Source organism: Panthera uncia, chromosome A2 (assembly GCF_023721935.1).
Source record: "Panthera uncia isolate 11264 chromosome A2, Puncia_PCG_1.0, whole genome shotgun sequence".
In the NCBI taxonomy this organism is placed as follows: Eukaryota; Metazoa; Chordata; class Mammalia; order Carnivora; family Felidae; genus Panthera; species Panthera uncia.
The window spans coordinates 34,929,640-34,956,461 of record NC_064816.1 but is presented as its reverse complement, the minus strand read 5'-3'; the positions used below and the strand labels follow the sequence as shown (position 1 = coordinate 34,956,461).

General features: G+C 40.5%; 1 protein-coding gene across 8 annotated transcripts in view; it reads left to right on the top strand.

Moving 5' to 3' along the window:
- Positions 1 to 26,822, top strand: part of FRMD4B (FERM domain containing 4B) — a 323,328-nt gene that overhangs the window by 272,791 nt on the left and 23,715 nt on the right. For all 8 annotated transcript variants that reach the window (XM_049640871.1, XM_049640864.1, XM_049640865.1 and 5 more), the window contains 7 exons: positions 5,092 to 5,175; positions 7,306 to 7,371; positions 10,106 to 10,163; positions 12,475 to 12,561; positions 23,948 to 24,024; positions 25,315 to 25,453; positions 26,146 to 26,287. In XM_049640871.1, the coding sequence (XP_049496828.1) occupies positions 5,092 to 5,175; positions 7,306 to 7,371; positions 10,106 to 10,163; positions 12,475 to 12,561; positions 23,948 to 24,024; positions 25,315 to 25,453; positions 26,146 to 26,287 (653 nt within the window). The remainder of the gene's footprint in view (positions 1 to 5,091; positions 5,176 to 7,305; positions 7,372 to 10,105; positions 10,164 to 12,474; positions 12,562 to 23,947; positions 24,025 to 25,314; positions 25,454 to 26,145; positions 26,288 to 26,822) is intronic.

Genomic DNA, 26,822 nt, shown 5'->3' with positions numbered 1-26,822 from the left:
TTCCAATTCTGTGTCTCCCTCTCTCTCTGCCCCTCCCCCGTTCATGCTCTGTCTCTCTCTGTCTCAAAAATAAATAAACGTTATAAAAAAAAAAATTTCTTTAAAAAAAAAAATGTCTTAAGGGGTGCCTGGCTGGCCCAGTTGGTGGAACAGGAGACTGTTGGTCTCAGGGTTTAAGTTCGAGCCCTGTGCTGGGTGTGGAGATTACTTAAGATTAAAAAATACGGGGAGGCACCTGGGTGGTTAGGTCAATTAAGCCTCCGATTCTTGATTTTGGCTCTGGTCATAATCTGATGGTGGTGAGATTGAGTCCCACATCAGGCTCCACACCAGGCATGGAACCCACTTAAGATTCTCTCTCCCTCTCTCCCCCTCTCCCCCTCTCCCTCCCCGTCTCCCTCTCCCTCTCCCTGTCTCCCTCTTCCTCTCCCTCTCCCTCCCCCTCCCTCTCCCCCTCCCTCTGCCCTGCTCACAGGTGCACAAGCCCGCTCATTTGTGCACTCTCTCTCTCTCAAAAAAAAAAAAAAAAAAAAAAACTTTAAAAACAATGTCATAAGACATTCCTGAATGTCCCCCAAGGGGCAAAACTGCATAAGTTAAGAACCACTAATCTAAAGTGAATTTCTTTCTTTTTCTTTCTTTCTTTTCTACATTAATATACCTTATTATTTTAGAGCAGTTTTAGGTTTCAGAAACTTGGGGCAGGAAGTCCAGGGAGTTACCATATACCCCCTCTTTCTTGCCCCTCCTGACCTCCCAGCAGTTTCCCTTATTATTAACATCTTACTTTAGTGTGGTTTGCTTGTTACAACTGAATCAATATTATTACATTATTGTTAACCAACGTCCATAGTCCAATTGGGATTCAGTCTGTATATTGTACAGGTTTACAAATGTTAACAAATGCATAATGTCATGTGTGTCATTACAATATTCAGAATAGTTTCACTGCCCGCACATCCCTGTGCTCCACCTGTTCAGGTATATACCTTTTAAACTCTCCTTGAAATGATCCCTAAGCTGCCTCCCTATTAATGCACATTTTAGTTGCTTCCTGGTGATTGATTAGTACCCTAGCCGTCTTAGTGAATGAATACTCATTGTTATTTAGGATGCTGGCCTCTGGTTAATCTTTGGTTGTATGTTGATTACTCAGCCCCCAGGTCCAGATGAATAACGTCTTATCACATCTGATAACCAGGGCGATTCTGAATGTCTATAGTAGTCCCCACTTACCTGCGGTTTCACTTTCCACGGTGTCAATTCCCCGAGGTCTGGAAGTAGATGATCCTCTTCCTGATGAATCATCAGAAGGTCAATAGTAGCCTAACACTAGGTCACAATGCCTGTCATTCACCTCCCTGCATCTCCGCATGTAGGCATTTTGTCATCTCACATCCCATATGAAGAATGGTGAGTATAGCACAGTAAGATACGTTTAGAGAGAGACTACATTCACATAACTGTTACAATGGCACATTGTTACCCTTGTTCTATTTTATAATTATTTTTAACCTTTTACTATGACTGATTTACAAATTTAACTTTATCATGGGTATGTGTGTATAGGAAAAAACGTGTTATGTGTAGGGTTTGGGACTATCTGCAGTCTCAGACACCCATTTGGGTTCTGGGAACGTGTCCCCCGTGGATAAGAGGAACCATTGTATAGTTAAAATTACTCTTGAAAATTCCTTGAAAAGATGACATATTAAAGACCAGAGTTTATCTTCAATAAATTCAACACAGGTAGTATTTTTCCCATGTTGAATCACATAGCTGTTTCTTTAGGTAGGCTCTAAACATGTAAGTTGCTTGTGTTTAGCAGACATGTATTAAATGCTTAATACATGTTTACAAAATGCTAGAAAAACCTCAGTGTTGTGAGATGCTGGTACTTTGAGGACACAGGAACTAACACCTTCTTGAAGGGCATCAACTTCAAACCTCCAGTTCTGCATTTATTCTCAACCATGAGCTTATTGAAAAGAATGATGGATAAAATCTCTCCCTTACTTCTGCCCCCTCTCTCCTCTCTCTTTTGGCTGACTACTCACATAAGTTAAAAGCAACTCCATCAAATGACATTTGTTTCTACATGCTAGGTATGCAGTATATACTCTATACATATTTGCTGAAAGAATAAATGAGTCTATACTGAATAGCAGCCTTCACTCTGGTGAGTCTTAATTGCTACAAAATTAACTATAATCCAAAGAAGTAAATGAACGCTAGGCTGAGTTCTTGGAACATAGCATATAGTTCACATAGACCCAGAAGGTAACAAAACACATGTAATTGGTGGTGATGATTAATAACAAAAAGTTATTTGTCCTTAGCTTCTCATTTTAGAATATGTACATGTATTTGCTCTTCATAAAAAACTCACAAGCCAACTTCTTTGAAAAGGAAATTGAATTTGAAGGACAGCATAAAAGAAATTATTAAGAAAAATAAATATTATTACTGGGAGTTAACAGATGACCTTTAATATGAATAAATCGGATTGTGGTCTATTTTGGTTTTCAGGAAGCCCAAACCTGTTTTCCGAGATTGTCAATGTCGTTAAGCCGTACTGCTTAGATTTCAAATGAATAGAGAGATTTATCCTTACGTAAGAACAACCGAGTGACTTCTTGCTTCCTGTAGTCATTTGTAAAGCCGGATCTTTCACCTCTAAGATGAACCTTAAGGCCACAACCTTCGTTTTGAATGTAATGTTGACAGGTGCAAATCATGGTGTCTCCAAGCGAGGGGATACTCCACTCTATCTGTTCTTAGTGAAAGAGAGTAAGTGTATGTATAGGTTGCTCAGTGGCATGGTCAGGAAATGAGATGGTAAAACCAAAACACAACATTTCTGTGGACATTGATGGAGAGCCATGTACACCAAGCCTGATGTGGTGACAGGATGAGCAATTTCTTTTTTTTTTTTTTTTTTAATTTATTTTTGGGACAGAGAGAGACAGAGCATGAACGGGGGAGGGGCAGAGAGAGAGGGAGACACAGAATCGGAAACAGGCTGCAGGCTCCGAGCCATCAGCCCAGAGCCTGACGCGGGGCTCGAACTCACGGACCGCGAGATCGTGACCTGGCTGAAGTCGGACGCTTAACCGACTGCGCCACCCAGGCGCCCCAGGATGAGCAATTTCTAATACGGCACATACACTGTGCCTCAAACAGACCCTGGCCGCAGCCCGTGCTCGGTTTCCTGGGTTAATCTGTGACACTTGATCTGCAAGTGTTGAATGAATGCTTCCGGAAGAGATTCACTTGAAGTTCAGTGTTCCATCATCCAGCCGAGACATTCATCTCTTTGAATGTGAATCACTGAGGCGAACCCCCAGGAAGCTGGTGTGAAAATGCATAAATGATGGATCTTGAAAATAATTGGTTCCGTGTTTTCCTTTGTAACCAGGGGGTGAGGGTGAAGGGGAGCTATGCCTTGCCCAAGATGAGAATGTGCTCTCTGGAATGCCACTCCGAGGGTCTGTCAGGGAATCAGGTTATGGCCTTGTCATTTTTTGTGAATGTTTATTTATTTTTGAGAGAACAGGAGTGGGGGGGAGGGACAGAGGCTCCAGAAGCGGACTCTGAGCTGTCAGCACAGAGCCCGATGTGGGGCTCACCCTCATGAATCATGAGACTGTGACCCGAGCCGAAGTGGGATGCTCAGCCTTCTGAGCCACCCAGGCACCGCCTGATCTTGTGTTTTAAAGCCAAGCAGACTGGGTTTGCCTTCTGGCTTCTCTACATAGTGGCTGTAAGACACTGAGTGAGGGGCTTACTTCTGGAAGCCTCTCCCTCTTACCTGTAAAGCATGGGTAATAACAGTACCTACCACCTGGAAGGAGTCATGGTGAGACTTAGGTCAGGTATATAATGCCTAAAAAGTGTCTTGCGTGGTGCCTGACTCTCCACAAACGATAGGTTCTGGGAAAGAGATGAAGCAGTGGACAGTTGAAGAGCTACCAATGGGCTGATTGATGGATGCCAGTTTGGTCAGGATTTTTAATAGCTGTTCATGTACTTATCCCAGGCTCTGATAGACCCCAGAGAGTCATGTCTGTTTTTTCATAGACTACCCTTAAATACTTGGGGCAGTTTTTGAGAGGACCAGCTATGACTGCATTGTATTACCTGTTCTTCCTTCTGTTAAGTTCCATGAAGACCACACCCCTCTTTTTTTTATTTATTTATTTTTAAGTAAGCTGTATACACCCAACATGGGGCTCAAACTCACAACCCCGAGATCAAGAGTTGCATGTTCTCTCGACTGAGCCAGCTGGGCGCCCCCCAAAATTGTCTCTTTTGACAATTAGAATGTTGCCATGTTACAGTGAGATAATAGCTGACCTTAACGAAGTACATTTTTAATTCACTTGATGCAATTTGAACGATATCTGGGGTTTCATTAGACACACGTTTTCAAGTCCTCTTCTTTCAAGTGTTTTTCACAAATGGCCAACTTGATCCATTTTATTTCAGAGCATGGTAAGGAAACAACAGACAAGTAATAGTAAAGTCTATACAAACCTTTTTATTGAATTGATACCTTTTATGAGAAAATGATGATACTATATGAGTGGTTTTATGATAATCAATATTCCAGCATGGTGAATATTATGTGCCACTGAAGATCACTATGAGAGTGCTATAGGCACACAGAGAAGGTGTGTAATAAAATTTGAAGAATGCTGTGTGAAAATGGAATATGGAATATCCACAGTTATAATAATAATTAGATGGGTCCTGAGTTCAGTCTCATAATAATTAGGTAACAGAATAGCTATACATAGAAATATACAATAAAAATAGCTGCAGGTTTATCAGGAGGGTAAGGAAAATGGGATTATGGCACCTGAATACCGTTATTTTAATTTTTGTGTGTGTCTTTTTAAAAACTTCAAAATGTCACATGGTTCGGCGGGTTGTCCTTTGGGGGAATTGAATCCGTAGCCTTATATGTGCTGACCGCATTTTGCTAGAGCCCGGTGTAGTGTCGTTACTTATCAGATTTCATCTGGTGACTAGCTTGGATGATAGTTTAGGTAACAGTGACTGACATTACTGCATTACTCTTCTTTTCAGTGATGAAAATGCCCGGAAAGACTTAAAGACATTACCAGCCTTTCCAACCAAAACCCTTCAGGAACATCCATCCCTGGCTTACTGGTAAGCCAAAGCATGACAACAGGTGACCCCGTTGTCATAGCCTCCATTGAGAACTGCATGCTTTTCAGGAAACTAAAAGAGATATGAGTGCAGAAAGTATCAAATCACATGTGTCAGGGTGACCATAAGTAGACTTGATCCTTTCCATGAAAGGGTCTTGTCAGAACTTACTGGCGATTGTTGTACCACGAATGTAGTCATTAGTGAAGAGTGGCTGCATGCTTTCTCATTCGCACACGCAAAAAGTCTGTATAGAATATGCTTTTAAGGGAACATAATGCTCAGTACGTGTGCAGTCACTGTGTGATGTGGCCTTAATCTAGCAGCGTGTAATATACGTGTTATAAAATACAAATTTCCCTGGATAGAGGTTTTCTCACTACCCAGAAATTACCTGAGTGAACAGAGGTTTCTCCCATGGTCAAAAATTGTTGTGTATTTTGAGTGATTCCGTTTGTTGAGATTATTTTAATTCCATTAAATGCATTAATTCATTAAATTCATTAATTATTTTACTGAAGCCATAGTACCCATTTTCTGTTCAACATTTTTCCTGGTAGGATATGTTTTTCCCCCTTGAGTTAGTTACAGCCCCTTTAAATATAGTTTCCTTGATTTAGGGCTTTGAATCTTGAAAATAGTTTTACTTTCCATAAAAAAAATGGATTACAAAATAAATATTCAACATGAAGAGTGGTTTTTTTTAAGTTCATTTATTTTGAGTGGAGACGTGGGGGACCAGCAGAGAAAGAGAGAGAGAGAATCCCAAGCAGGCTCCACACTGACAGCACAGAGCCCAACACAGGACTCAAACTCATGAACCATGAAATCATGACCTGAGCCAAAATCAAGAGTCAGACGCTTAAGTGACTGAGCCACCCAGGCTCCCCCATGAATAGCTTTAATAATGGAAGTTGGACTGCAGTTCCCAAATAAAGAGTGAAAGTGTGTACTGAGGCTACATTCCTTCCTCAGTCTGGAATCTTCCAAACAAATCATGTTAAGTGATAGTTTCTTAAGAAAAGAAAAAAAAAAAAAAAAGGCCTTTTACCACTGATTACTGGTTGTGTAGAGATAAAAACATTTATCTTTCTAGGTTATATTTGAGATATGATAGGTATCTGAAAGAAAAGAACAGTAGCTCAGTGACAGCAAAGGTGACAGACTTCAGAGGTGCCTGCGTGGCTCAGTCGGTTAAGCGTCCGACTTTGGGTCAGGTCATGATCTTGTGGTTCGTGAGTTCAAGCCCCTCATCTGAGTCTGTGCTGAGAGATCAGAGCCTGGAGCCTGCTTCAGGTTTTGTGTCTCCCTCTCTCTCTGCCCCTGCCCCACTTATGGTCTGTCTCTCTCAAAAAATATATAAAATAAACATTTAAAAAAAATTGTTTTCTGAAGGTGACAGACTGCAGCCTAGTTCTGCCTTTCTCGCCAACAAGTTGTTTTTTTTTTTAACTTTTTTTTTTTATTAAGTAATCTCTGCCTCCAATGTGAGGCTCAAACCCATGACCCCAAGATCAAGAGTCTCATGTTCTACTGACTAAGCCAGCCAGGTGCCCCTCCAGTCAACAAGTTTTATGCTGGGACAATAATGAAGGGTTTTCTCTGAAAACATTGTGTCCCCAGGTAGTGAGTGACAAGAGAGTGTTTTGGATTGTACAAGACTCAGAACAGTTTTAATCCTTTCTAAATCTTCATGGATAATTTTTAAAAATGTATTTAATACTTGCTGATCTCTTTTTTTAAGCCTTTTAATTTCCCTAGCAAGGCTCACTACTTAGCATTTAGTGACATTATTTTGTATTTGTTTTGTCCCATTCAATTATGGCAAAAAATACTAGTTTTTCATTTGATAAATTGAAATCCTGTTCTTTTCCAATAGATTAAGTTTTAAAACATATTAATATATTATATAGCATATAAAATTTAAATCAGAAATCATGATGAGGTAGTCCTGTCTGAGGTTCAGAAATCCATGTTCTACAAAAACAAAAGTTATCCAGCTTCTGTATCCCAAACAGGTTAGTGAAGGCATTTTTCTTGTTTCTCAATAAGCCACCTGAGAATCTTGAAAATGAGTCTGTACCTCATATAATCATACATTGCCATATTTCTCATTTGCTTGTTTCACAGTGAGGACAGGGTGATTGAGCATTATTTGAAAATCAAAGGTCTGACCCGGGGTCAAGCTGTGGTTCAGTAAGTATCTGTCTTCCCTTTTGCTTAGATATAATCTTAATGTCTCCTGTTTGAAGAAATCATCTGAAATGATTTCTGTTGTATATTTTGTTTGTATATAGTCCCCATCTGGTTAGAAATACCTTCATATGAATTATAAAATGCCTTGGGTCATTCCATAGTTAATGTCATCAATTCAGAGGCCTACCAGTGTCAGGCAGGTAGCAAAAATGAGACATGTAGGCCAGGTGTAGGGTAATAGGGAATGGTGGGGATTGAGGTGATCTGGAGAGCTATTACCCTGGGTAGAGGCAAGGTGATTCAGCTCCGGAAATCAGGCCTAATGTCAGACCTGATACTGTCTAAGAAGTACTGGAAATTCTGATTTTTAAATCCCAATTTAAACATTGCAAAGCAATTTTAAGAAAATTTTATTACAATCTGAGCCAAAGAAAACCTATCTGGAGGCCATGTGTGGTTGCCCGGCTTGTGACTCTATTTTGGGTGGAGCATACAGTGTTGGTGTTGGGTTGTCTATATCTTCTTGCTACCAATAACGGACCATAGTGATATATTTCTGCATTTTATTCTATTTTTTTTTTTTTAGTTTTTATTTTTAAGTAATCTCTATACCTAATGTGGGGCTTGAACTCACAACCCAGAGATCAAGAGTCACATGCTCTACCGACTAAGCCAGCCAGGTGCCCCTATTTCTGCATTTTAGACTTATAGAGTAACCATTCATTTATTAACAATAGTTCACAAGCTACGTTAAAGTTTTAAAATTATAAAAAACTAAATTTATAAGTTTAAATTTTAAAAATTATAAAAATGAATATAGCATTATTGCTCTAGTAATTGTAGAATAACTTTTATGGCCATAGACGTTCTTGTAAAAACCTGCGGGAATGTCGCTCCGAGCACATAAGAACCAAAATAAGAACTTGGAGATTGCTATTCCTCTGGCCAGTGTGTAGATTTCCCTCACACCTCCACCACTGGCACTAATCTCCTTTTCATCACAAAACACCCTGTGATCTCCAAGGCAGAAATCAAAAATTAGCAGTCCTGAAATTGAACCCTTGACATTTGAACTCATTGTTCCTGTTTTCTGGGAGGGACAAAAGAGGTGTAAAAATTTTCCCTGAAGGATTTTAGGTTAGGCTAATGAGCATGTTATGAAGTGCCCTTGCTTAAATGCAGAGTCCTTTTACTTCCCCTGATCATTATCGTTGTGGCTCCAAATACTAGACTAACTTGGTGGTTAAAGCTCTAGACGGTGGAATCCAACTCTCTGTTAGGATCTTGGCTGTGCAGTGTACTTGTTGAATGTTGTTGGCACATTTACATTAACCTCTCTCTCTTTTCTTTAATGTTTTTTTATTTTTGAGAGAGAGAGAGAGAGAAAGAGCACAAGCAGGGGAGAGGCAGAGGGGGTCAGAGGATCCTAAGTGGGCTCTCTGCTGACAGCAGAGGGCCCAAGGCAGGGCTTGAACTCACAAACCGTGAAATAATGACCTGAGCTGAAATCGAATGCTTACCGACCGAGCCACCCAGGAGCCCCCATTTACCTAACCTCTTACATTCATTTACATATAGGTCATTTACTTTTTAAAAAGTATCGAAGTATTGATTACAAAATCCAGAGCAGTTGATATTCAAAATGGCATTAAAAAGTCCACTCGAGGGGCGCCTGGGTGGCTCATTCAGTTAAGTGGCTGACTTCAGCCATGATCATGATCATGATCTCGTGGTTGGTGAGTTGGTGCCCCGTGTTGGGCTCTGTGCTGAGCTCTGTGCTGACAGCTCACAGCCTGGAGCCTGTCAGATTCTGTGTCTCCCTCTGTTTCTGTCCCTCCCCCACTTGTACTCTGTCTCTCTAGCTCTCAAAAATAAAGAAACATTTTTTAAAAAGTTAAAAAAAAAAAAAAGTCCACTTGTACTAAACAGGAACCTCAAGTCTTTGTGAACAGAGAGGAAGTCTTACACAATATAATTCACTCCATAAAACCTTAGAAGTACACAATAAATATTTGTTGAATTAAAAATAGTAAATAGTAGCATCATTAATTTTTATTTTGGGGAACACATTTTTTAAATAAAACAAAATTGTATATACAGTATATAATAAAATTCACCCTTTTTAGGTACATATTTCTTATTAGAGTTTAGACCTAAGAGTAAAGCATATATTCCTGAGAGTTTAGTAGTCAGTAAATGGGATCAGTTTATTTTTTTAACTGTCTATGTACTTATGCATGTATGGACGTATGTATGTAATCTCTATGCCCAACACGGGGCTCTAGCTCACAACCCCAAGATCCACCCCATGTGCTCTACCGACTAAGCCAGCCAGGTGCCCCAGAATTGTTTTATTTTTTACTTACTACAAGCATGACCGAGAAGCTGATTCTCATTGCTTTGCATCATTAAGTGCTTAGTTTAAAAAATACTTGCAATTTGGGGTTACGATACAGTACAGTATGTTCTAAGCCGTAGAAATCTTAATATGCAGAAATTAACATTTCCTGTAGCTTTTGGAAACTGAAGTTTTGTTAGCAACTTCCTAACATTTGGGTAAGGTAAAATATATTACTCCCTAGAATGGCTTATTCTATTTCTACTGTAGTCAAAGACATTAGTCATGGTTGTAATGAGGAAAGTACATACAAATTGTGCTTCTGTACATCATTTTTCCCAAAAGGATCCTCTAATTTATGAAGAGATTATAATATATACTATTCATTTTTCATAGGTATATGAAAATAGTAGAAGCTCTACCAACCTATGGAGTCCATTATTATGCAGTAAAGGTAAATACTTTACATGACAAAGCTTTCATAATACCCATGTGACTTTGGGAATTAGTGAATAGCACCAACTTCTAAAATCACATAAATTAATATGCATATTTGTGCAAATTATGTCTGTAAATTTCAGCATAAAAAACAAAATTAATTACTTATTTAAAAAATAATAAAATAAAATACGATTTTTTTTTTTTTTTACAAAAACCTGATTATGCCTTGTCATTGATAGCCAATTATAAAGCATGCTCTTTTTGCAAAATACTTGCTGTGTTCAGATGTTTTCCACAAATCCCTATTAATCCTAACATACTCAGATTATTCTCTTTTGGCACATCTATTCCTTTTATCTATTTTAGCTGCTATTTCTCTTCCCCAATTGTTCACCTGCCTAATGCTACGAGATATTCTCTTTGTTTTTAATTAAATTTTTTTTATGTTTATGTGTTTTTGAGACAGAGAGAGACAGAGCATGATTGGGGGGAGGGGCAGAGAGAGAGAGACACACACACAGAATTTGAAGCAGGTTAAAGACTCTGAGCTGTCAGCACAGAGCCTGATGTGGGGCTCAAACCCTTGATCTGTGAGTTCATGACCTTAGCCAAAGTTGGACACTTAACTGACTGAGCCACCCAAGCGCCCCTCTCTTTTTAAAAAAAAATTTTTTTTAGTATTTATTTTTGAGAGAGAGAGACAGAGTGCGAGCTGGGGAGGGGCAGAGAGAGAGAGGGAGACACAGAATCCAAAGCAGGCTCCAGACTCAGCTGTCAGCACAGAGCCCAATGGAGGGCTCAGACTCACAAACCCCGAGATCATGACCTGAGCTGAAGTCAGATGGTTAACCAACTGAACCCCCTAGGCGCCCCCCAGATATTCTCTTGATAGCCCCTTTATCTGGGAATCATAAACTTTCTTTTTTTTTTAAGATTTTATTTTTAAGTAATCTTTACCCCCAACATGGGGCTCGAACTCACAACCCCAAGATCGATAGTTACATGCTTCACCAACTGAGCCAGCTGGGTGTCCCAAGAATCATAAACTCTACATTGTCATTTCAATACTTCATAAAGTTCTCAAATTTTTGCAGGATTTGCAATACCAATTTTCAATTGGTATAGTTTGTATTTGTGTATTGTTTTCAGGTGTTTTCAAGCAGGGAGAGACTAAGAAATATTTTGAGATGGTAAGGGATAAAGCAGTGTTAAGGAGGGAATCTTGTTTGAAGGGAATAATTTTATCGTTGATCAATCATGAGTGACTTTTCCAGTTACAACAGTGTTTGCAGTTCAAAATAGTAGGGGATTGAATAATAAATACTTGCATAATGAGGGCACCTTGTACTAAAAATAAGTACCATTTCAACTTTAATTTCTACAGATTATTGGTTTTTTTTTTAAGCTTATTCATTTTGAGAGAGAGAGAGAGAGAGTGTGTGTGTGTGTGTGTGAGAGAGAGAGAAAGAGAGAGAGCAGGAGAGGGGCAGAGAGAGAATCCCAAACAGACTCCTCACTGTCAGTGAGTAGCCCCATGTGGGGCTCGAACTCATGGACCATGAGATCATGACCTGAGCCGAAATCAGGTTGTGCACTCAACCGACTGAGCCACCCAAGCGCCTCTAATTTCTCCTGATTCTTAATTTGTTTGTATACAGGTATATGTTTAAGCCTAAATTTTTCTTTCCTTGTGTCAATGTGTCCTTTACTTTGGCAAGACCTAAAAGATTTTGGAAAAAAAAAAAAGATTTATGAAAAAAAAAATTCCTCCCCTCCCCATACGTACCTCAAAGTGATTATTCAAACATCCTGCCATTGAATCATACAGTTCTCCAAAAGAGCTTTTCAGTATTCCCATGCTCACTGTTAACTGGATTATAAACATCAGGTTTGGGACCTCTTTTCTCATCTTTATAATTCTTTGGAAACTTCCCTGACCTTTATAGTTGGTTTCTAATCAAGAGAGCAGAGAGCTTTTTTTTTTTTTTTTTTCTTTCTCTTTTTTCTTTCTTTTCTTTTTTAAATGGATAACTGGCTTTATACTCTGGATTAGTTTTTACATTTTATTTCTTCTCTCCAGATGTTCTGTCAAGACAGTAATGTTTCATCCTTTTTGGTGGTATTGATGGTATTAATCTGTTTTAACTTAAAGATCTTATTTGAAGGCATTTTAAAAACAAGTTAGGTGTGTAAGTAATGTTTTGTTTACCAAGCCAGCTTTATTTTGACTAGCTGATACTTGGTAAATTATGAAATTGGTAGATCTTCAGCTCTAGAAGATTGAACAATTAAGGGCTCGGTTCTCATCCTTTTCCATTTTCCAGGATAAACAAGGACTTCCTTGGTGGCTTGGAATCAGCTACAAAGGAATCGGCCAGTATGATCTGCAAGATAAAGTGAAACCTCGGAAAGTAAGTATGAATCATTTTAGACACTTAGGAGAACCTGAGCTGCTCTGGATTTGGCAACATTGCTTTAAGGGGCACCGAACAGTCTCAGACAAAGAACTTTGGTTAGTGAAGCTGTGGGTTCAGAGGAGGCTCAGGTTAAGTGAAAAATACTTTTTATAACTAATTTATGTACCTTTATACAGTGATTCTGATCTGATCATTTACTCTAAGGAAATAAAGTTATGTACTAAGATTTAAGGATGTTGATCACAGTTTCATTTATAAAGGCATACAATTAGATTACTCTCTTTTTAATGTGTATTATTTATTTTCAGAGAGAGCGTGAGCAGGGGAGAGGGGCAGAGAATCCCAAGCAGGCTCAGCACGTAGCCCCATGCAGGGCTCGATCCCCCAACTCTGAGATCCTGACCCAAGCTGAAATCAAGAGTCAGACGCTTAACCTACTGAGCCACTCAGGCACCCCTAGATTTCTATTTTAAGGCCATTTGAACATGATGATGGCATTTTGTTTCCTAAATTTTATATATCAATCTGTTATATAGATACGATATATTTATTTATACACATAATTATATGTAATGTTAGTATAAGTTTATATGTAAATTATATAGGTATGTACATACACATACATACATATGCTTGTTTGCACTGGATGGATAAACAGATGGATGAATTGTGAAGAGAAGCCAGATTCTTTGGTGCTGGTTCCCTCTCCGTAATACAGTTACAACTAATCTTTTTACTACCGCTGCTATTTTCACTTATCTTTGTTTCACAGTTTTCTACGCTAAACCTGCCTGCTATTTGTAAAGAAAATTATGTCACATGCTGTATATGGAAGGGAACTCTATCAGGTTTGGGTTTTCCAGAGCTAATAAATTGCATTATTTTCGTTTTGGACTTTGGCTATGTAGCTCTCCTGATCCGAGCACAGAGGTACCATACTTTTTTGCCCACGTGAGAATGGATGAGTCCATACAGATCGCCACCCGCCTGCCCTGGCCCCCTGTGTATTATAATGACATAAAGGCTTACTCATACAGCTCTGGCTGCTTTTGCTGCCCTCCCTATGCTCTCCTGCCATCACTGGGAGTCACTGCAGTGGAACAATGGCCTATAATAGCAGACCATGTGTTATCACACTCCGACATCGCAGCCTTAAATAACTCCTACCATTTCCATCTGTCTCATGCTTTAATGTCTATTAGAAAAACAGCCATATTGTTCCTAAAGCGACCCTTGTAATCATACCACGGTGTTCTTCATTCTCTGTGCGTTTTCAGCTTCTATCAATGTGCACCATCTTTCTTTAAGAAAATAAGAAAGCTCCTCTTTTCTCCCCACTTTATGGTTGTGAATCTCACACAAACAACACAAAAGGGTGGCCAAGGGGAGCAGACTAGTTGGGCATTGAGGCTCTTTATCAGAAATCATCGCTAAAAATAATAACACATCACCTCACAGCCGATATCCATCTGTGTGAGGAACAGTAAGACAGCATGTATGCAGTCATATAATTACAATTGTGTCTCTGTGAGCCCTGTGACCAAGATCAATTGAAGCAAGATATACTCAGTTTCCAGGAGGGATATGAATAATGTTGTTCCTAGTTTAAAATTTGCCTTGAAGACCAAATCTGTAATAAATAATGTTAGAAATGACAGGCATACACTTTTGTTGAAAATCATTTCTATTTATAGTTATTTATTTTAACTGTTTACCAAAAGCTATACATATCCATTGTGAAAACAAATGAAAAAAAGCAAACCACAGAAACATGTGAATTAGGGTAGTCCCCATTCCTTTCCCATGATAACCGCTGTCAAGAGAAGGATACTGGCTCAGTGAGACTTTTCAGCGTATATCCTAAGCTTTCCAGAAAGAGAAACTTTCTATGCACACTATTTCATACTATGTCTTACTTCTTCAGGTCGCTTTATAAACACATCTCTTTTCATTCTTTTTAAAGCTGCCTAGCATCCATTATGTGAAATACAGTATTCATTTAACTGATTCTCTTTTGATGGACATTATGGTTGGTAACTGTGGGAGTCCATGGCTGGTGGGGGGGGTTGGGGGGGCACAGAGAGGGAGAATAATGAATCCCAGCCAAGGCATGTACCTAACCCTTAGTTGATCTATTTAATAAAACCAAATTATTGCTTATCATGTTTCCTTAAGGTAGACCTCAACCTATATTAACATTTTTTGTTTTGGTAATTTATTTCTCCTCTGAATTTTGCTTTAAGAAATAACATGTAGGAGTCTCACTGGTTTTGCTGAATCCTGCGTGTAATATATTAACTTAAATTGACTCACAAGTCATTTCTTAGCTAATGTTTCTTCATGAAATTAAGAAGCCCACGGAATGTAAATGCATTGACTAAAAACAACCAGGCTTTCTCCCAAAATAATGGTGAATCAGAGTCTGCACAGTAAATACTGCAGCTAATTTCCTCTCAGTTGCTCATGACTCACATCCCTTTCTTTACATTCACAGTTTCATAGAAATCGGTAAATATTGTTTGACACTGATCACAATCAGGCTTGCTTGTTCATTCCAGAGTTTAGACAAGGATCAGAAGACATTTGCTTTTTTCAATTTGCAGGGCTTTCCTATTTCATTTTCAAGACATGCCATTCAATTCAAAAAGGACCATTAACAGGGCATCTTGTGCTGTCACTGCCTCATCCTCTCTTTTCTGGTCATTTTTGCAGGTGTCCACTCCATACCACTGTTTGCTTTCTCCTCCTTCTGTTAAAATCCAATGATGGATTTTTGCTTCCATATGTTTATTTTTCCATGTCCAAGCAATTTATGGCTTAATTGGAGGGAGGATGTTCCATATGTCACTGCCCTGGCCCAGTTGGTACAAATGAAAGAATCCATGATTTCAAGGGTCATGAGCATTGATTTATAAGAAGAAGGATCATGCTTCAGCTTTTTGCATGACCTGTACATGCAGCAAGTTACCTGTAGCCGAGCAGGAATGAAGGTCAGATGGGCAGATTCTGAAACAGAGGCTGGAATGGGGGACCCTGGAGATCCTTAGCTTCTTGAGCCCTTTGTTACGCATGCCCGCTGGCTTGTAATTATGTAGCTTAATGGGGCGCCTGGGTGGCTCAGTTGGTTAAGCTACCAATTTCAACTCAGGTCATGATCTCGCAGTTCATGGGTTCCAGCGCCCCATCGGGCTCTGTGCTGACAGCTGAGATCCTGGAGCCTGCTTCCGATTCTGTGTCTCCCTCTCTCTCTGCCCCTTTCCTGCTCATGCTCTGTCTCTGTCTCTCAAAAATGAATAAATGTTAAAAAAAAATTATAATTATGTAGCTTAAGCACAGGCCAGGAGGGAGAATGTTTGCCAATAATAAGAGACTACTAACTGATGCCGAAGGCTATTTTGAAAAAAGGTTGGTCCAAGACCCACAAGCTGAAGCTTTCTGTCCTTTGCACATAATGTGTATTAGTGATAGCCTATGAATATTAAGGACAATGTTTGTTGTATCTCCCAGTGGTATTCTTCTTGTATTTTGCCTGTAAGCCTTTCTCTAGTCAAAGGGCAGCGTTGTTTTCAGTCTGTGTAGTATAAAGATGCAGATCAAGAAGTTGGGAAGCAACCCAAAGCCTGTCTGATGTTGCATTCGCTGCGTAACCTTGGCCATGTTGTTTAATCTCTCTTTAAACTCAGTTTCTTCATCTGCAAGATGGTAATGCCACCAACTGCATAGGGTGTTTGTAAGAATTACAAGAGATTATGTTCAGCACTGTGCCTGATACACATTCATCACTCCATAACTGGTTGTTGTTCATTGGTAGTGACAGAGAAAGACAATTTTTAAAGGTATGAGATCCTGCAACCCATATAACTCTATATGTTAACTAACTAGAATTTAAATAAAAACTTGAAAAAAAAAAAAGGTATGAGAAATATTCTTGGATCACTGTTGGTTAGAGAAGGAACCAGCATTGCTACAAACTCATAGTCCTAGTGTTCCATCTAAGAGTCCACACGCAGATGTTCTATTTTCAGAGATTCTTAAGCACTCTGCGTGAATTTATTAACCACAGTGCCCTAGGGCGTGATGCAAATTAAGAGAAATTTAAGATTCTGAGTTACAAACCACAAAAATTCAGAGTATTAAAAATTCAGTTCATAAGCAGTTTTTTTTTCTTTTTAATCCTCCCTTTATGCATGAAATGTGTCATTGCAAACTCTTATGGAATGTGAAAATGTACCAGAACTCAACTTAATTTCAGATCGTAGGACCTTTGAACTTAAAAATTGTGAAGATTTACAATAAAAAAAAAAAAATGCAGACTGTGTTCCTACTAGGTTTTTATTGTTCGCTCAGTATTTCACGGAGAAATATAATTTCTTCACAAAGAAGTAGAGTGGCTCAGTGGCTAAGTGAAGCCTTGATATATGTCATGACTGATTTGTACCCCTCCAGCAAGTTCTTTGACCTGAAAAAACCACAACCTGTCAGAGATGGGAGAAATAAAAAAGGCATGCCAGGCAAGGTGTCATAGGCAGACCTTAGTGGGGTAAAATGCCTTTCACGATTTGTATCTTTGTGCATTATAACTGCTAACAAAGTCTTCTGATGTGCATCATTACCCCAGGGCATTTTGGGGTGGGGAAAAGGTTCCTAGCCTTCAGTCAACTGATTTCTTTTTTCAACTATTGGAATTCCCAAATGCCTAGAGCCAGATGTATTAAGTAACAAGCACAAAAGTCTTCCTGTTTCCTGGTCATAAAACTACAGGGTTCATTTCATTTAAACCCAGTGACTTGCTTACTTTTCTTAGCACAGCCATCTCAATCATTTCTCCCCGCTCCTCGTTTTTCCACTATTGCCACGTGGCCAGGGAGCTCGATCTGGAAGCTCCTTCCGACGCTGCTTAAATTTTAGATGAGGTTAACTGCGGGAGAAAAAGGAAAATGTGCTGCCCGGTCATACTTTATACTTCAATACCAAATAAAGTATGGTGTGGAAAAAAAAGAATGCAATTACAGAATGTCAACTGGAGACTGGTCCGTCCTGTTTGTAAAGTGTATAATTACCTCCGGCCACACCAATAATCAATCTGATTGTTAAAACCTTCTGCAGAGTCACCGGGAGGAGAACTCAAAGCCTACAGCATGGGTTTCAAATAAGAACCAGTTGGCTGGTTCTGGAGCTGTGTCTCAGCCTTTCTGGGTCTTTGTTTTCTCAACTATCAAATTCTAATAAGTCTGTCTGCTCCCTCCACTTCAAAGATCATTGGAAGGACCCAGTGGGTTAGTGAGTTCCTTAACCAAGTAGATAATTTTTCCCTCACACCACATTCTGGTTTATAGAAGGGTTACTGAATACCACAGGTGTTTTTCTTCCCCTCCTGTAAGCTCATCACAGTTAGGATTTTAAGCGGTTCTTCTGACAAGGAACTCTCAGAGAATTGGTTCAGCATTGGGCAGTCTCCATTTCCATTTTACAACCGGAAGCAGGTGGAAAGAATTCAAGGCAAGCAGTCTGATTAGTCATAAAGTCTAATTGCAAGGGAGGCTGGGAAGGGTAGTCTTTAGGTGGGTGGCCATGGGCAAAGCCATAAGTCAAGGTGTTCTTTTACTAAAAGGAAGGAGGAAAAAAAGATCCTGAGAGTGATAAGTAGTTTCTGTCACACTGTGTTTGTTTTCTCTGAAGTCTTTTAGGGGGATGGTTTGTGAGAAACTAATCAGTGAGCAAAGAAATAAAACATGGTGATAGATTTTGAATGGTGGAAACAAATGAGATGGAGGGTCGGTAGCGGGATGGGTGGGGGACACTTAGTGGGGTCAGGGATGGCCTCTAAGGAAGGTGACATTTCAGCTAGGTCCTGAAGGGGTGAAGGAGTCAGGCTATGAAGAATGGGATGGCGTGTTCTGGTCAGAGAACAGTGTGTGCTGATGGGAAGGAGGTAGGGACACTATAAAACTGAGAGCTTCAAGGCTTAGAGATTTCTCTGTAAAAACAGAAGATGATGTGTGAAGAAGAGGAAGTGGCTGGTGGACCAGCAAAACCATTAGATTTCATTACTTAATCTATTAGTTTGTATTTCTAGGCATTTACCAAGTGGCTGAGTTGTTGGTGCATGTAGAGAAATGAAACATAGCTCTTTAATAGAATTGACTCGTCCAAATGCCGAGAAAACAAATTAGTACATAAAGCATGGAGAAAAACAAAGTTCTCTGAAAGGGGATAAACAGGAAAGGCTTCTTGGCTTTGTACTTGTGACTAAACATTGGTTTGGTTTTAATTTGTTCATCCTTAGGGAACAAATTTCTAATGAGAGAGTGCAGTGTACCCAGTTTTACATTTTAACAACAACAACAACAAAAAGAAATAAGCCCATGCTGTTTAGAAGGACCTTGAGCTAGTACTTTATATTCTTTATTCCTTTTAAGGAAAAAGCCAAGTCCCTGTCATTAAGGACACGATGGTTCATCTGGAAAGAGAAGTATATTCAAAGTTGGGGATTTTACTGAAGTATTTAATACAGTTTACAACTGTATGCCAGGTGTGAACCTCCAAAAGGTGCCCGTGAACAGCAGGTCAGCCCTGGTTGTATCATACACGTGCCGTGAGCACTCTATTGCATGTATTAACAGGAAGTCATTAGGTCAGTCCTGGGAGGTTAGAGATTCAGCTGCAAAGGAAATCTGGGGAGATGACATCCTCTTGGATGGTCAGAGTTTTATATTATGCATTTCCTGATGCCCAGAACTTCTTCATCTGAACTTTTCTAAAATACTCCGAATGTTGTACTCTTTGCATTTAAGATGTGATGTTTTATGTATGGAAAGTTATGATATCACATCTTAAAAGGTAATTTTTGTTGCCTGAGTGTGTCCCATTTGGGTGTGTTGCATAATTTTTGTTCAGCACATGTGACACGGTTAGCATGGCCTCTTCTAGTCTGATCCGTTGTTTCCAGTCCTTCTGGTGGGTAACACTTCCATTTAGAAAATCTGAACAACCATTTGTCTCTAAAGGGATTACCCAACGGAGAAAAACAGAACCCCGATGTTCATTGTCTTGGAGGAACATTTCATCTTCTTGAACACACTCTACCTGCCAAATCATAGGGATATCACCAAAAATTCTCCTCTGAGTCAGGCTTTCTCAGTTTTTGCACTGTTAACATTTTGGGCCAGATCATTTTGTCCTGAGCATGGTACGATATTCAGCAGAATCCCTGGCTCTGTCACAAGATGCTCGTAGCACCTACCCCTGCCGTGCGATAACCAGAAACGTCTCCATATATCACCAAGTGGTCTTTGTGTTGTGGATGAGAGTAGGGAGTGATGTAAACCGTTGTTGGCTTGAGAACCACTAGTCCAGTAAAATGTGAGGGCCCTAGAGTCCTTTCCTGTAAATGGCTGTCGTAATTGCTGGGTTCCCCCCACCCCACCCCATGAGGTAGATCTGAGAATTACTCCATATTTTTATAAACTCCATCAAGTCATCTTCCCAGATGAGAGAGTCATGATGATGTGCTCTGATTGGGCACTGTGGTTTTTGAGGCTGGTTGTGCCATATCTGCTCCCATTTAGCTTTGTGACCTTGGCCAATTTATGTAAACCTCTCTGAGCATCAGTTTTCTGTCTTGAAAATGGGGCTAAAAGTAGTAACTCCCCATAGGGTTGTTGGGCAGACTCACTCTGGGTCACAAAAGCACTTGATGGATGGAAGGTTGGCCGGATAAAAGGTGGTCATTTGGCTTTCTTCTTTCTTTTTTTTTTTTTTCCATTTGATTTATTTTAGAGAGAGAAAGGATGGGGGAGAGAGGAAGGGGGAGGGGGAGAGAATCTTAAGCAGGCTCCATGCTTAGCGCAGAGCCGGACACGGAGCTCGATTCCACAATCCTGGGATCATGACCTGAGCTGAAACCAAGAGTCAGACACTCAACCAACTGAACCACCCAGGTGTCCCAATGGTCAGTTTGCCTTTCTAAAAGCCCATGATCCTGCAAAATTCTGTTTTTTGTGGGACTCCAGAAGGCAAAACATATCCACTAGCTTGATCGTGGGTACTAAGAGTATATTCATCAAGTATAACTTTTTTAAAATGAAAAAAGAATTTATCACTAATACAGTGATTTGGTTTTGCTTCACGTTACAGCAAGGGATCGCCCGATGTGAGTCATTGTTTGACATACAGTCATACACTACAGCTGTGACTATCCCAAATTTAGTCATTTCCAGGTGAACCTGCAGTTAAATGATTAACCTATATTATAAGTGCTATTAAAAAAAACCTCTGATCATGTCTTTCCTATTCTTTCTTGGTGGTATACCTTTGGGTGACATCTAATTTTGATTTGGTAAGATTCAGAAAGGTAGTTTGTTCCTTTCTGTCCAAAGCTTTCCCGGAGTCTTTTATTACCCCAGGAGCTCCCCCTCGCCTGTGGCAGGTGCATACTCCTCAGCATTTTTGCACTTGCCAAGGCACGTTCCTTTTCTGGGTACCCCAGACAGGAGGGAGCTTGCTGCCGTGCGTCTTTCTGTGGGCGTGCCCCTGACCCGCCCCTCCCTCCTCCTCTGTGACCTCCGTGGTACAGGAGCAGTGAACAGATTTCCTACCTAGAGGGTGTATCAGGAAACCACCGATGAAATCAACAGAAATAACAGCAGTTTTGACAGAGGTTGAAACTCGCAGAATTGGAACCTGAGTGACACAAATGTGTCAACAGAATAACTGGATTGTTTCTCATCAGTGGAAAGACAGATGGGGATCCACACGGCTGTTTCTGCGTCTGTTTCTGCTATTAAATGGCTGTCCTCCACCTTCACAAAGACATGATAAAATTAGGGAATCGGGCTGAGAGTCCTTCATAGCAGTTATAACTAGCTTTGTCACTCTGAATGTTTACTCTAAACCAGGCCCTGGGCTAAGTGCTTCATGAACATCTACTCACCCAATCCTTCCAACAGCCCCCTGAAGCAGGCGTTGCTCCCATTTTACAGATGAGAAAACGGACACAGTAAAGTTAAGCAATTTACCACCATCCCCCCTCCAAATAAGTGATGGAACCGGAATGCAACCCGTCCATACACTCTACCGTCCTCACCCTAGTGGCCATCACGAATTAAGTCTGCGTCATTCCAGCTCACCTATGCTGTTACAGGCACATATATGGAATCACATTTTCCGTGAACTTTTTAAGATTTCAGGTGGGGAAACGGCTTTGCCTTTTAGACTTGAAAATTCAGTCTCGGTCCCATAACTTCTTTTGCAAACCCAGTTGCCATTTAATTATTTCAAATTCTTTAAATAAACTGAAGCCCTTCACCTTTTATGTACGGTTTTTGCTTGCAGGCGGCACGTTTGCTCTCAGTGCAGGGACATGCTGAATGAAGGCAAAAGCACTAGTGTTTCACATTTGTAAGTGATAAGAGGGGGAGGTGGTGGCTTTCAGAGATCATGTTTCAAGTCCAGCCCTGGTTTTTTTATGTGTGTGGGAATGGACGCAAAGAAAAACACAGCTGAGCTGCATTGTGGCTCTTCCTGTAGAACCTGTTCATGCCCAGGGTGAGTAAACCCTGGTAGAAATGTCTCCCTCAGACAGCCTCCAGTGAAATCCAGTGCCTGGATTCAAAGCAACTTACTTCCCAGCAAGTAGCATCTGGATACGCGCTACACCCCCTTTAAAAACGTGTGTCTCTCTTCTGGGAAGATCTGCCAGGGAAAACTTTGCTCTGTATCTCGCTGATCAGAGGAAGGAGTAGAAGTGGGGAGGTGTCACTGGGTAGGCTTGCTGATGTCAGCCGTGGGAGGCTCTGTTTGTGAAATTGAGTTACACCTAGGTGTCTTATGAAACTCCGTTCACAACTCACCGGAGCTGCTATCTGGGAGAGGGGAGGTAGAGCCTTGGGGCTTTCCCTCAGATTTCTGTCCCATTTTTGGAATCTCTGGATTAAAAGAAATGAAAACGTCTTGCCTATGGACATTTTAGGAAAGTGGTATGTAGCCTTAAACTTTCACTAATAACTCTCTCAGCCTCAGTGATTGTAGTTACGCTGTCTGTATGTCGGGCAAGAAAGGGCTGTGTTTTTAGTGCGTGCTGATTTATGTTACTGTGTTTGGGATTGGGGGTTCCAATTTGCATGCTTTTGTATCCTAGTTACCTGTGCATAGGGACTTGAGGTTCACACATTCATGAAAAGTCTTGGCTCAAATGGTGGTGCTGAGGGTGTGTTACAGAGAACTTATTATTATTTAGAAAATTGAAATGCTCCTCTGAGATTCTTTGAACATAATTTCAAACTCCAGCCAAAGTGTAATAATCATCAATGGTGGGACAAACGCAACGATGAAGTCCGAGTGGAGACGAAAAGCTGAGGCTCGGGCTAGTACAAGAGGGTTGGGAATGATCCCAGAAAATACAGCCGGGCGTTCAATCTTGTTTGAGACATTATTGGGTTTTCAATCATTTGCACATTGCTAGTTAATTCTGTTTCTCCCAACCAATTGGCAAATGATACTGAGCGCAGCATTAGCATGTCAGCAGTGGGAATATACAAGTGGGTTCTATTTACAAAAACTGGAGGCTCCAGTTCAGAAACCAAGAGGGCAATCCTGCATTTACCCCCACCCGACCTTTGTTCCAGTTCCTGGAGCTAAGTTTCCGTCACATTTAGGGGAACTCTTGCAGGCGGGAAACTGGTATCACAGAGAATCACCCCTGCTTGGGGTTCCGTTTTACTTTCACTTTGCCTCCTTTTGAAATTTAATCTGTGGTTCTACTAAAACACCCCTTTGAATATCTTTCCATTTAAATATGAAGTCAGCGTCTTTGATCAGAAGGCATGTGCTTACTGGAATGTGTGAGGATTTCCTTACTAATTCTCTTTATTTAGTTGAGTCAGGGGGAAAAAATAGTATGCATGTTCCCTATACTTGCCTGGTTTTATAGTTCAAGGAAGATTTATTAGTGAGCTGCAGATTAGTCAGAGAAAGGAATAAAATGGTTTCAGGTTATTGATTTGTAAAAAGACTGTGTCACATATTCGTGCTTTGTCTTAGTGTACCTTCTTGATTATTTGGTGATTAAGATGGGTTTTAGGGGCGCCTGGGTGGCTCATTCAGTTAAGCATCCGACTTCAGCTCAGGTCATCATCTCACAGTTTGTGGGTTCCAGCCCCGCATCGGGCTCTCTGACAGCTCGGAGCCTGGAGCCTGCTTGAGATTCTGGGTCTCCCACTCTATCTGCCCCTCCCCGACTCACACTCTGTCTCTCTCTCTCTCTCTCAAAAATAAATAAACATTAAAAATTTTTTAAAAAAACAGATGGTCCTAGCTTTGGTAAAAATTAGTGTTCATTAAAGCTCTATGTTTTTGTTTTGTTTTTTTCTTAATTGCTTAGTTATTCCAATGGAAACAGCTCGAGAACTTGTATTTCCGTGAGAAAAAATTTGCCGTTGAAGTTCACGATCCACGGAGGTGAGGATGACAGCCTTTTCTTTGTTTGGTCTCGGTGACTATCTGAATAACACTACTGGGAACATTCATGTGCAGTTTTTTGTGTGTGGACGTATGTTTTCATTTCTCCTGGATATACTGGGAGGGGAATTGCTGGGTCAAATGGTAATTCTTCCTTTAACCTTTTAAGAAACTGCCACACTGTTTTCCAAAGCGGCTACACCATTTTGCATTCCCACCAGCAATATGTATGGTTCCATTTTCTCCACATCTTCCCTGACACTTGTTATTTTTAGTTGTGTTTTGGTTGCTTTTTTAATAGCCATCCTGGTGATATATAGCGATAGCCCTTCTGGTTTGGATTTGCATTTCCCTCAATTCAAAATGGTGGCCGAGCATCTTTTCATGTACGTCTTGGCCACTGGTGTGTCTTCTCTAGAGAAATCCCTTGTTTGTATCCCTTGCTCACTTTTTAACTGGGTCTTCCTGGGCACTTTAAAACAACGGTTGCCAGGTTATCAACATGGATAGAAGTCAGGATTGGAGGTGCTCCAAGCTCCTCAGAGGAATTCATTTTCAGTCCTCAGTGTTTGCCTTTCAGACATGTTGGTGGATGCTCGGAGGTTAGAGGGATGGGGGCAAACAGCTGTGACAAAAAGATGACCCCAAGAGACAAGTCAGATTCCCGCACAGAACACTGTACCCTTGTCCCTTCTTCCCCGCAGCATCTGCCTGCCCTCCCCCACCTTCCTTCTCCTTTCACTCTCTCCTCCTCTCACCCTTTCTCCTCTTTTTATCTGGTGCATAAGCCCTAAGCTGGACCAGTTTCAGACTTGCATATCTTCAGACAACATTATCATGTTCATCCTCTGATAATGTCATAGCTGGACAAGTCAACCTAGATCTGAGCTGTTCTTTTACCTTAAGGAAGGCGCTGACCCTCCCCTCTTGGCGGTTTTGTCTTTGAAGTATTACCACATTTATTCCCAGACTCTTCTGATGGCCACACATCCTGTGGTTTTTAACCAAACATTTCTGGTACAGCCTCTAATTTGCCTAGTTCTTATCTGCTTTTGAGTATGCGTGTATGCATTTTTGAACATGCTAGTTTTCTAAAAAAAAAAGAGACTATCCAGGTGCAACTGGTTTTGTCATAAAAGGAGAAAATCAGAAGCGTGGCCCTTGTTGGCATCAGTAGAGCAGCAGAAAAACAATTAGGTAGATGCTTCGTGATAACATGACTCACTGGTTACATTTTGTGTTGTGCTGGGCCAGAGGTGAATAATTCGAATGCTTTCCTTCATCTTTCAGGATTTCTGTGTCAAGAAGAACCTTTGGGCAAAGTGGCCTCTTTGTGCAAACGTGGTATGCAAACCCTTCTCTCATCAAGTCCATCTGGGTAATGGCAATTAGTCAGCATCAGTTTTATTTGGACCGGAAGCAAAGCAAAGTAAGTAACAAGAGTGCTTCTTATGGGAGCCGACTTCCCTCCCTCGTTTGCTTTCTGTTCGGAAGATAAGCTTTCTCAGAAAAGATGCGAGCACGTGGGTTTTTGGTCTTTGAGTTTTAATAAACTTTTTGACCACCTGTTTTAATTTTTCTTACATTTAAAAGACGGGCGGGGCGCTGGGTGGCTCAGTCGGTTAAGCATCCGACCTCAGCTCAGGTCATGATCTCGCAACTTGTGAGTTCGAGCCCCGCGTCGGGCTCTGTGCTGACAGCTAGGAGCCTGGAGCCTGCTTTGGATTCTGTGTCTCCTTCTCTCTCTGTCCCTCCCCTGCTTGTACTCTGTCTCTCTCTGTCTATCAAAAAAAAAAAAAAAAAAATTAAAAGACGGGCAATATATACCTGATTTAAAAGTTCTAAGACTCGCCAACTTTTTGGCATGTGGGCACGTGTCCACAGGTGACGTGTTCAGGTTAATGGTTGAACTATACTGTGAGAGGGATTCATGCATAATTATTTGAACATTTGAGCTGTAAGCTTAAGTCTCCTATGTTTTTCTTCTGAAGTGTCACGTTAGCATATAAAAATTCTGAGTTGTCCTTCGTGACATACTTATCCCATAGCAACTTAATCATTGTATCAGTTTGAAATAGGTTCAGTTGAGTGAATTCTGTTTCAACGTTGTATACCTCTTAGGCAAAAATTCCTTCAGCCAGGAGTTTGGATGATATCGCGATGGATTTGACAGAGACAGGAACACCAAGGGTCTCCAAAATGGTGACACTGGAGGCAAAAAGTCAGTTCATCATGGCGAGTAATGGCAGCTTAATATCTTCAGGTAATGTTTTGGGAAAGTATGAACAATCTTTATTTCGCTGTTTTATAGGGGTCAGCAGCCACTTTTAAATGCATTTTAGACCCATTATTTGGGGAATAAATAAGCATATCAAAACCTGCAGCATTACAGCATAAACCAATTTTTTTTAAGTATAAGGAAAGTTAAATTATAAAAAGCTTGTATAAATAACACTAGATACAACGATACTGAGTGCTCAGGGTAACTTGAAAGGACATTTTCTCCCCATACATTCTGTCAGCTTCTTCTGCCAATAATTAGTTTCTGTTCAGACACTCAGCTAATTCTCTACTTAATATATAGCCAAACGTGACTACAAGCTTCAAACTTGACCCCAGCCCTAGCCCCACCCCCCCAGTGTGATTGCTGCTGGAAGCCCTTCCTCTGTAGAAATTCTGGAATCTCTTATCACCAAGTATATGTAACTTAACTCAAATGAATTTTCCCATCTAAATCCTATTGTCAGCTCTTAATCTGAAGCACACAACATTCCTTTGCCTTGCTTGCTTGCTTTCTA